At 45.7% G+C, this 12253-nt stretch overlaps 1 protein-coding gene across 1 annotated transcript in view; it reads right to left on the reverse strand.

Annotated features, from left to right (window-relative positions):
- ACVR2B (activin A receptor type 2B) overlaps window positions 1-9186 on the reverse strand; it is a 129586-nt gene extending 120400 nt beyond the window's left edge. Inside the window, exon 1 of the mRNA XM_069960486.1 lies at window positions 8925-9186. Coding sequence (XP_069816587.1) covers window positions 8925-9087 — 163 coding nt within the window. The 5' untranslated portion in view covers window positions 9088-9186. The remainder of the gene's footprint in view (window positions 1-8924) is intronic.
- Between the last annotated feature and the right edge of the window lie 3067 nt (window positions 9187-12253).

Genomic DNA, 12253 nt, shown 5'->3' on the forward strand with positions numbered 1-12253 from the left:
TCACTGTACTGAAAAGCAGAATGGAGTGCAAAACAAAACATACACACAAGCAATGTGTATGAGAGAGAGAGAGAGAGAGAGAGAGAGAGAGAGAGAGAGAGAGAGAGAGAGAGAGAGAATGTGTGTGAAAGACAAAAGAAAAAAACAAGATAAAAAGAGAGAAAGAGGGAGGAGAGTGGAGGGAAAAAGAGACAGGAGAGAAAGGGGGAAAGTGGAGAGAAAAAGAGTCAAGATAGAGAGAGAATGGAGAAAAAGAGTGGAGAGAGTAGAAAGAAAGAATGGAGAAAGTGAAGAGAAAAAGACAGGGGAGAGAAAGAGCGGGAAAGTAGAGAGCAGAGGAGAGAAAGAGACAGGAGAGGGAGAATGGAGAAAAAGAGGAGAGAGTAGAGAGAGAGAAAGAATGGAGAGGGAGTGGAGAGAAAGAGAGCGACGGGGGAGAAAGAGGGGGAAGTGGAGAGAGTAGAGAAGGGAGAAAAAGAGACAGTAGAGAGAATGGAGAAAGAGTGGATAGAGTAAAGAGAAAGAGTAGAGAGAGTGATAAGTAGAGAGAGAAAATGGAGAAAGAGTGGAGAGAATAGAGAGAAATGGTGGAGAACAAAAGAGTTGTGAGAATAGAGAGAAAGTTGAGAGAGTGGAGAGAAAGAGTCGAGAGAGAGTGGGAAAAAAAAGGAGAGAAAGAAAAAAGTGGAGAGTGGAGAGAGAGTGTGGAGAGAGAGAAAGAGAAATAGTGGAAAGAAAAGGAGAGTGGAGACAAAAAGAGAGAGAAGGGGAGGGTGCTTCCTGGTGTAGTATTGCCAGCAGGCAAACCGAGGCATGCTCCACTACCACTCATACTTACCTGGTTAGAGAGACAGGTGAGGAAAAGAGGGACTAAAGCTCCTATATTTGCAGCACAGATCACCCAATACAATCAATGGGCCCGTGCAAATGCGGATGGTGACAGATACATGTCTGAATTGTGTCAGTAGTTGCAGGTCTGCAAATAAAAAACTTATCTAATGTATCTTTTATAAATATTTTTGTATACAATAACATAGGGTAAATATTTGCTAACTTTTTTTAAAAAAAGAAAGGAATTGTAAATCAGGTTTTGCACATCTTACAGCGAGCAGCTGAATACACACTAGGGAACGTGAACTACCCTCCAGATAACTACATATTAAGATCTGGAAGAGATTATGCTTTATGCATTTCCTTCCCACAACATTTAAGTATTGATAATTTCCCTAAACCACAAGACTTGTATATAGGCCAAGAACCAGCAACGGACAAATCCATATCCTGTGGATAACAAGGAAGCTGAGCCAAATCAAGGTGAAAGACCTAAAGCCAACAATTACATCAAGTAAGGAGATTGAGCCATCTATATTTACCAGCTCCGGCACGTGTGCCGTGTTTACCGTGATTTATTCCTGCCTACTTATAAAGCGCCAATAGGTTTTTCTCAATCACATCAGACCCTGTCAGCCAACAATCTAAAGGTAGGTATAATTTCCTAAGAAGTCCTTGAACATTAAGTATATGATCTATAGGTTATTGGTAAGAAGATATAGAAAACAGAACCATTATACTGCCACATAAAGCAATGCTATATGTGCATTGCTTTATGTGGCAGTATAATGGTTCTGTTTTCTATATCTTCTTACCAATAACCTATAGATCATATACTTAATGTTCAAGGACTTCTTAGGAAATTATACCTACCTTTAGATTGTTGGCTGACAGGGTCTGATGTGATAGAGACTCCTTTTCATTCTGACAAACTATTCGTGATTTTGTTTGTTTTTGCAATACTTGAGATAAACCCCAATTTTACTGCCCCCCCCCTTTGCATATAGGGTAAACATATCCATAGAACCATAACATTCAATAGAAGCCAAAAGAGTATCAAGAGTGTTGTGTGCTTTTCCATTAAAGAAGTATTCCGAACGATAACCCAAAGAGTCTATAAGTCGGAACCAGACCACCCCCCCCCCCAACCTTGCCGGAACAGGGCCCTGGGTCTCTCTTCTGAATGTAGTTGCAAGTCGCGCATGTGTACAGTCACTGTCTATGGAGCTGTCAAAGATAGCTGAACAGTGTACTCTGCTTTCTCTAACAGACAATAAACGGAGCACATGACCATTCATAACAAAAACTAGAGACCCTTTTCTTGAGATCGTAGGGGATCCCAGTGGTTGGACTCTCCACAATCTGACATTCGTCCTGTGGTTAGAGGGATAGGTTTTCTAACTCAGAAGACCCCTTTAAGCCAGTAAAAAATTAGTATACCACACAAATTGTCTGTTGCTTGTTCTGATGGTCCATCCCGCGGTCCATTTTTTTTTGGGCTATTAAAAGGAAACCAATCAGCAGGACTGTGCCGATATGGTTCCCTGCAGCACAGTATAGATCTACTGTGCAGCTCGCATAGAATACCAGTCGTGGCTGCAGCGTTAGCTTTACAAAAGGGGAAAAAGATGTTTTATTATGCCGTGCAAGGCTAGGAGAGAGATGGCAACTAGTCATACGGGCAGGGAGCCGCCGATGACCAGTCACGGGTCCGCGCCTGTCAGCATGCAGTGCAGGGATAATTGATAATGCAGAGAGACCCATTAGTGGCCTTTCTACCTGTCAATCATGCCCGCACTGCGTGCTGACAGGCACAGAGCCGTGACTGGTCATGGGCGGCTCCATGCCCAAATGACTAGTTGCCACCCCTCTCCTGGCTTTGCACGGCATAATAAAACATCTTTTGCCCCTTTATAATACTGCACAGGGGAGCTGCACAGTAGATCTATACTGTGCTGCAGGGAATCATATCAGGACAATTGTGCCGATTTGTTCCCTTTAAAAGTTCATCTCTGTTCTCTGTTCATGCCACCTTGCCATACAGTAGATTACATTGTCTTCATAGCGACATGTTCATTTGAATCATTGAATATTCTTCTGCACAAAATAAACCAGAGAAATGAAATCATAAAGGAGAGAATTGCTGATATACAGTGCGCAAGGCTTCATATTAGAGCGAGCGCAGCACAATACCAACACGCCGGATGACAAATAGTGAAAAGAAACACTGCGGATACGTCGTCTTCTAATGACGAGAAGTTTGGCTGCACGTCTGGCTGCCGCCTTGGGAAGCACATGGGTTCAATATAACGCATGCTGAACACAGCCAGGGCTTGTTTACAGTACAGCAGTAAAGCGTGCTCTGTGGTTACTGATATTAAAGCACTCCATCTCCTCTTCTAGCTGGGATTGGAGCGCGGGGACGGTGACATCAGCAGCCTCCACCATCCCAGTGTGTGTAAACACCATGAATCACGGCATCAGTCCCACACTAAAAACTCACCACCAAAAATAGACAAACTTGTTAGAAACCTAAAAATACTCAATGAGCCCTCATGTCAGGCGCTTACTATTTCAGACTCCTGGAACAACGCTCCCCGAGCACCTCCTGTATAATCCATGCCGTTATGTCATAGGGAATAACCACTATGAACACTTCCTAAGGACTGTGACAGGTCTAGCTTGAAGACAAATCCTGCTGGTCATTGTAGTTCCACAATAGAATCGCATACTACTAGTTATGGATTAAGACTCCAATTACAAACAATTACATGGGTGTCCTCTATTTGCAGTTGGAATATTGTGGATCTGATCCCTCCTAGTAGAGATGGAAGAACATTAAGGACAACCAATGTCCATTTGGACTTTTTAAGGCACGGGGATGTCACAAAAGCCTTAAAAGGGGTTGTTCACCCCCCCCCCCCCCCAAAAAAAAATTCAAAACAACTGGTGCCAGCAATTATTAATTTAGTTCTATTAAAAAAATCTCAAGCCTTCCAGTACTTATCAGCTGTTGTATGTCCTGCAGAAAGTGGGAGTCAGGGTAGGTTTTCTAAGAGGATTTGCTACTGCTCTGGACAGTTCCTGACATGGACAAAGATGGCAGCAGAGAGCACTGTGTCAGACTGGAAAGAATACACCATTTCCTGCAGGACATACAGCAGCTAATAAATACTGGAAGACTTGAGATTACTACCGCTTTAAAAACAGTCAAAGCTCTATAGCCCCTAGAAAAGAGCAAATGTACAGTTTGCCCCACAGACAATCTGGTATGGGACTGTCACACTGCATACTATTCCTGGGAGTTAAAACTATCGGAAACCAGAACGACTTTTTTAGCAAACACTTTGGGCAGCGGAACAACTTTGACAAACAAATCAATGGCCAATTCATTAGCTTTGAATCTGGCACCAACTGCTTACCCCAGCTGAAATAAATAGCTTAAAGCAGTTATCAAGGATTAGAAAAAAAGTAGTTACTTTCTTACAAAAACAGCGCCACCTCTGTCCTCAGGTTGAATGTGGTATTACAATTCAGTTCCATTCGTTTCAATAGAACTAATCTGCAAAACCCACACCCAAACTGAGGACAAGAGTGGTGCTGTTTCTGGAAGATGTTTTTGTACGCCTGGATAACCCTTTAAGCTAGTAACCAACGGATGTCTGGCTTGGCTGGTAAGCGCACCAGCATGGACTAACCTTCATTCACAAGCACGTTTCAATACTGTTTGTTTTCTTTAGGAAATGTTCCTAAACTACTCTGTATAGAAACCACTTGTGTCGGATGGATTTTCAATAGAACACTTATTCCATATTGAACAGAAGAAAAAAGTAAGGGAAAAAAAAAGCCTATTCTTTAGAAAAGAAGTAAATTACTGCATAAGAACGCCAAGGACCTAGGCACACGTCTGTAGTTCTGTCCCAATGGATTTCAATGGCCCTGTTTACATAGCCATAAAAAAAAAAAAAAAAAAAAAAAAAAAGAAGGACCTGCAATTGTGGCATGGATCACTATTTCCAATGCAGTGTTCCGTGTATTATGGAGCATTACTGAGGCACATCCATAATACAGGCCGCACTATGGACGCGGGAATAAGGCCTGACATACACTACCACCCTGGGCCATACATTCATCTATTTAGTTGTATCCATATTTTAGGGTGTGGGTACACTACAGAATTTCCGCTGAGACTTCAAGCAGATGTGTCAATTCTTTGGGCGGCCAGTGGAATTCGCCAGCATATATCATTGAGTCTATGGAATGGGCGGAACTTCAAGCGGAGTCTGCCCAGTGAAATCCGCTTGAAGTTTCCGTGGAAATTCCGTAGTGTGCACGTACCTTTACTTGGAACTTATCCACTTCCTGTATTTTTTGTTTTGTTTTTAGCAAACCGCCTCAAAAACCTCTTAAAGTGAATGTAGCACCAGGTACATCGCTTTGGGCTTTTTACATTAACAGACCGGCACAGATGCGGGTGGTTCTGTCCTCATTTTTTAACCGCCTCCCTGCCGGCCCATGGTGGGACAAAACTCCCTCCCCTTTGACACACTGCTTCATTAGAACCAATGGAGCCACGTCATAGAGGGGAAGGGAGATCGTCACACCTACAGTACTTCATGATGGGCCGGTGCTCAGGAATAGACCAGTGCCGTGCACAGGAACTGGGTGGCCATTCAAAAAAGGGCGAAACCCCCTGCATTCATGTGCCATTGCTGGTCCGGTAATGTAAAAAGCTCACAGCGATGTACCTTGTGGTAACATTCAAGCCAAAAAGTGGAGGATCTATGGGTCCATAATAGTCCATGGTCAACGAGCATCAACAAGTCATATGAAACACCAGACTTAATAAATGTGGGACTCTGTCCTATACATATCCCTATAACAATAACCACTGTGCTGATCACAAGTCAGTGAAGGCTGAAGTCATCTCCCCAACAAGGGAACTGGTGGACACTGTGAATGAAGTGGTTACTGACGCCCGAGCACTACTGCTTTATGGTTAGAGCATACAGCAAGTTCCAAAAACTACAGCAAGCTCTCAACCATCCACAAACTGCACATTAATAATGTATGGTGTGAAGGAGAATTCTTAAAATACTGCAGACAAATACGCTCTGGGTGGTGATGGCCTAACTTCCCCCTCCAGCCATCGGACTGATACTGGCAGAAAACAGGTAAGACATCTCCTACCTCCACTCCAGACGTATATAGGTAAAGTGTGTAAGTGTGGGAAATAACTGGTGATAATGGAGGACGCTACACTGAATGTCACAGCAAATACCCTCACACTCCCCCCATGCAATGTGGTTGGGATTCGCCGTTCAGTAAGACGGCAGCATGTCGGCTCTACTTAGATGACAAATCATCAGAAATCTGTACTGCCATACCGAATAGCAGTTTACATTCACAAATTGGATATTACAGGTTGGCATTCTACCCCACCTTCTCATACAAGACTGGCAAAGTCGGTTATTTTTTTGGCTAACATCCCTTAAAATGATAATCCTCTATATTGAAGTCAATGCACCCAGCCCATAGAGGTCTATTATAAATGTGTTTATTGTTATTCTGCATAATAAAAGTGACAGCGCACGTGGCCCTGACTATGTGCAAAATGAGGACTGGCAGGATCCAAAGACAATGCATTGATGGGATTTTACCTCCAACTTTAACAATGGTTATTCATTTATTTTTTTATCTGAGCCCCCCCCCACAAGACTGATCTCCAGGACGGCAGTAGCAGAGGTTACGGACAGAATAGATTCACGGTTGCAGCCCACATCAATGGCCAACGCGTGCCCCCCTGCCAGCCTGGTGCCCATGACCATCCCTAAAAGAGAGAAATTATAACTCAGCCTTCTATCCCAAAGTTAAAGCAGTACATGTGCTGTCAGCTTAGTAACAAGTCAAGAACCCTGCCGAGTCCTGAATGTACAACCATTAAACGCCTGGAATAAAATCAGAATAAAAAAAAAAAAAAAAAAAGAAAGACTACAAACAGGAACGGTTCTTGTCTCAGCGGCATTTGATGATGTGCCCCCATCTCCTGGGGGTATAAAGTGAAAATGAGAATCATGACAGTGCCAGGTTGTGTGTGTGTTATAAACACTGGCACTGAATTTTTAATGAGAACCCTGAACAAAGAAAACAGAGAGAGAGATGGTGGAAGGAGCATGCTGCCTCGTACACTTCAGCTGGCGTGCCACATTCCGAAACAAAAAAACACTGGGCACTAAGGCACACACCCTGCTTATATCCCCTCACACGTCTTACACAACACATAGGTTGGGAAAGGGGGTGGGGGCACCATGCCCTTCAGCGCATCCACCCAGGCTGGCAGCACAATGACAGAGAAGCCTTCAGTCTGCCCATACCTAATCCACACAAACATATAGCAAACAAAACATAGAAAACAAATAAACAACCAGCATGCAATAATATACAGGATACATGCAATATGCTGTTAACTCTTACATTACCAAAAAAAAAAATTGATTTTTTATTTTATTTATTGCCGCCCCCCAATATGAGGGCTTGTTCTGCCATGCGTTGCGAGGAGGAAAGGTTACTATGCCTCTGTCAGATAAGGACATTCCAGTTTCACTGGGATAGAGCTAACAGATTGTTTGCCAACCATAGAAGAGATCAGTTTCTATCCTACTCTACCACCCCTCCCCTCCCCCTCCAGCAGTCATCATAACAAGGAGGGGGGGGGGGGGGGGGATTGCAACCCCCCCCCCCCTTAGGCAGCCCTGGACCAGTCTAGGGTCTGGAGAAATTGCATTAGCCACTTTGGCGAGAGGAGGGGTAGTCTGGGAATGAAACATCGCCTGCGTAATTATATATTATATATACATATCACAAATTATAAATCTATATATACATATATCTCTGCGCCTCCTCATCTATACATCTGCCATCAGCCCAGTTCCTCCAGGCTGTCAGATCCGCATGTTCCCAGCACAGCTCCCTATACTACAGGGGTTATGTGAGGTATAATAAGGACAAGCTATGCAGTCAGCCACAGCGACACATCCCCCCAGCCTCAGATCTATACCTTCCACAGTCACTATACATGTGCAGACATTACACACATGTGTAAGCCTTCTACAACACCCTACACGACCAGGGGGCTGCAGCCAGGCAATGAGGAGCAGGTAACACACACACACACCCTATAGGGCTGTATACATAGTACATAGAGCTGAGGAGACAATGCTGAGCATGTTACATGCAGGGAAGGGGCTGAGCACTGGGGACACACACACCACATTGACTTGGACTGTGCTGGTGGGAGGGGAAGGTTATTTTACTACAATGTACTATACACATCACAAGTCACAAATCAAAGCCAAATGAGTCAGCTCATAAAAATAGCAAAACCCTGGGGGGCATCACAACACTTCATTACCAGCCTGGCCTGGCAGTGCCCTACCAAAAAAAAAAAAAAAAAATCTTATTCTAGTTAAAGGGACTGGAGTCTATCTAATCTCCATGTGCTGTTTAGGTCAATGCAATCTATTGTTCTCTGTAAGCAGCCATTGACTCTAATGTTTATCAATGGGGATACTAACAGGAAGTGCAGATTATATATATATATATATATATATATATATATATATATATATATATATGGAGAAGAGTACCCCCCCCCCCTCTAATCTTCATAGTGAGGGTGATCCACCTGTGTCATAATCTGGATCTAGCCTGGTAATAGGCTGACTGCACGTGTGCTGTGGATTAGAGGAATAATTGGGGAAGGGGAAAAATCCCAGCAGACACGTGCAGCCTGTACAAAAGAGGCAGCAGCAGCGGCAGAGATCCCTGGAAAGTTCGTGTGGATCTGACAGGGATCGAACGATCGTCCAGGCACGATGTGGTGTGCGAGCCGTTACCGCCCCCTGTCACTACTATCACATCGGACTCTGCAGCCCGAACGTTCCAAATAACATTCCGAACGTTCTAACTGATTAACCGTGTGTGCGCCGCGCAGGAGCAGAGAGTCCACGGGGGGAAGAAGAAGGAGTTTGTAGAGCAGGTTAAAGTTCTCCCTGTGCGCACGGAGCACATGGCCACACACACGGGGCTCTTACCTGCACAGAAAGTTGCCAGAAGAAGTGCCCAAGTCAGTCCGAGAGCCCCCATACTCCCAGGAGGTCTCACAGCCCATAGAACACAATCACATACAATCCCATCCGCCGGAGACCAGGACAATATTGATAATTCCTTCACATTGGTTACAGATGTATCCACCATGCAGCAGCAGCAGCAGCCAGTCCCACAGAGAAGCCGGGATCACACACGCGTGGGCAAGGGGAAGGGGTGGGGGGGCGTGTAATGTTGGATCCGTGGGAATGAACTGTGTGTGAATGTGGAGCCCAAGCAGATCAAACAGCAGCAGTAGTGACTCCCCCCCTGCCAGGACGACTCCACCTTCTGCAGCAAGCAGATTACACAGGGAGGGAGGGAGGGGGAGGCACAGACACACAGGAGCCCAAACTTCACAGTGACAGCAGATCCAGTGTGAGTGTGTGTGTGTGTGTGCTGGGGGAGGGCAGTCACCGGGGAGGGGAGGGCACTGCCGGCCGCTGCATGCTCGCCTCAGCCACTACTACTCCCAAATCCTCCCAACTAGCCCTAAAATGGCTTCTAAAATCTACAGAGAGGAGCCAGGAGGGAAACCCGGATGTTTGATACAAAGAGAGGGAGGGGAGCAGGGCACAGCGCCCCCCTCCTCCCCTCCACCCCAGGCTTGGGAAAAGAGGGGGCGGGGACAGGGCCATTCCTGCTTTCTAATTGGCGGAGTCAACTGCCAGTCACCGGAGTCAATGACTGGAGGGGGGAGACGGTGCAGGGTCGTAGACAGTCTGCTGGGGGAGAGCATGGCGAGGAGGGGAGTGTGCAGACTGTGCGGCGGGGAAACTTCACTCAGGGGGAGAGGACGAGCCTGTGCACACACAGCGAGGCCAGCTGCCAATTATCGCTCCGTGTGAATGAAGAGCTATGATGTAACTAGTGTAACCAGCGTTTAGTGCTCATCAGTAGATGTCACTGGTCGCTGCATTTATACCGCTCACGTCTTATGGTATATCAGTACAGAGACACCTGTCAGGAGGTGGATACAGTGTATACAGACAATACAGACACTAATATAGCCAGTGAACAGACAGTATAGATAGATATAAATATATACAGACACTAATATATATATATATATATATATATATATATATATATATATATATATAAAGCCAGTGAATAGACAGTATAGATAGACATAAATATATACAGACTCTAATATATATATATATATATACACACACACACACACACAGCCAGTGATACGACAATATTATAAATACACACACGCAGTGAACAGACACTTCTTGAAAATCAGGCTAGTATTACACTGGCAGATCCATGCCTGATGCCAGCACTGATCAAGTATATTGGCGTTCAGTTAATGAGTCTATTATATGGCTGTGTTATGGTGATGTGGGGGCCACATGCTGCTCCCACCGTATTATTGACCACACAATAATAATTATACTGGGAGATGTGTCATCAATTAAGTTTTTTTTTTTAAAGGGTAACTATCGGCAAGTTCAATAAATCTATCCTGCCGATAGCTCACTATTGTGCACTGGGTGCTGAGGATTAGGGTATGTCTCTTACCTTCATCCTTGGTGCAGTTACTGTGCAGTTTTAAAGGGGTACTCCGGCGGGGGGGGGGCATTTTTTTCCCCTGACAACGGGGAGGAGGTGGCTGAGGGAAACGACATCCACTCACCTCCTCGGTTCCAGCGGCGGGTCCCGCATCACGGCGCTCTGGTTCCCGGACACTCTTGGTATCTGACGCGGGCCCGAGACGTGACGTCTCAGGTCCGCTCAGCCAGTCAGTGACGGAGGCGGGATCCGTTTCAAGTCCGCTCAGATCCCGCCTCTGTCACTGACTGGCTGAGCGGACCTGAACCGTATCGTCTCGGGCCCGCGTCAGGCACCAGGAAGCGTCCGCTGGGACCGGGAAGGTGAGTGGACGTTGTTTTCCCAAACGGCCCTACCAGACCTAGGATTACATTAAAACTGCACAGAAACGACACAGAGCATGAAGGTTAGGGTCCTTTTACACACACAGATATCTGACAGGTTTTTGCAGCCAAAGCCAGGAACAGACTATAAACAGGGAATAGGTCATAAAGCAAAGATGGGTAGCTGGGTCTATGGCTATGTTCACACATAGCATTTAATGCACATTTAATTAGAATTAGAAACTTATTCCTAGTAAGGCTCCGTTCACACGGAGGAAAACTGGTGGAGTTCCGCAGCGGAATCCCGTCAGCCTCCCTGTCATAATGACAGTCTATGGGAGGCTTGTGTGCCTCCTCTCTTCGCGTCTCTCTGCGCTGAAGAATGGACCTGTCCATTCTTCAGCACGGATAGAGGAAGTGCACGAGCCTCCCATAGACTGTCATTATGACAGGGAGGCTGGCGGAATTCTCCGCCAGCTTTGCTCCGTGTGAACGGAGCCTTACAGCTAGATCAGAACAAATTACAGGATGTGGGTGTAGAGTTTACCATGTGCTCTGTGCAGTAGAGTGGAAGAGAACCTGGGCTGTGTACCTGCTAACTGAGCCAGGCTGCCTGCTAAGGGTAATGCACACTGTTTCTCAGGTAAATCAAGGCTTGCCTCACACCCAGTGTCGGATCTGGGGCCCACCAGAGGAAATGATCCTGGGGGCCCACCAATGAAGAACCAGTGAGAAAAGACATGTCAGTCAGTGTTGGTGCAGGTTCTAAAGCTGGGGGCCCACCAGAGGATTCTCCGGTCCTCTGGTGGGCCAGTCTGACACTGCTCACACCATCCATAAAGCTCATGGCAGCTTCTCCTTGTGTACATACTGTAAGTACCAGTGTTCTTACTGCTGTATATCACAGTGCTGGCCTTATTACAGATATGGCATTGGGGCCCATTAGCTATAAGTTTCACCTCTGATTCCATCTCTTCCTTGACTTACCCCTCCTCTCTCCATTGACAACACATGGATGCTTAGCCGAGCCTCCATGTGTATAGAGGGGTCAGGAGATAGCGGTCAACCAAACGAATATTTGTTTAACGTCTGTCACATGTATGGCTACCTATAGCTGAGTCAGGCCTCTTCTTACCCATTAGCAATAGAACAGAGTCTTGGGTTGAGTAGGGGAAGAAAAGCAGAAGCCGGCATGTGTTATCTTTCATTGTGCACTGTCCTCACTCACAGCAGAAACACCATCAGCACCATCATATTGATACATGGAGGGAGATGTTTTGCCTTTGAAATCGGTTCTCGGGGACATAGGACAGGCCATCAATGTTTCTAATCAATGGAAGCTTTCCTGGTCAATCAACAGAATGAGGCTGAGCTGTAGCACAAGGCACCGACAC

This window comes from Dendropsophus ebraccatus, chromosome 2 (genome assembly GCF_027789765.1).
Source record: "Dendropsophus ebraccatus isolate aDenEbr1 chromosome 2, aDenEbr1.pat, whole genome shotgun sequence".
In the NCBI taxonomy this organism is placed as follows: Eukaryota; Metazoa; Chordata; class Amphibia; order Anura; family Hylidae; genus Dendropsophus; species Dendropsophus ebraccatus.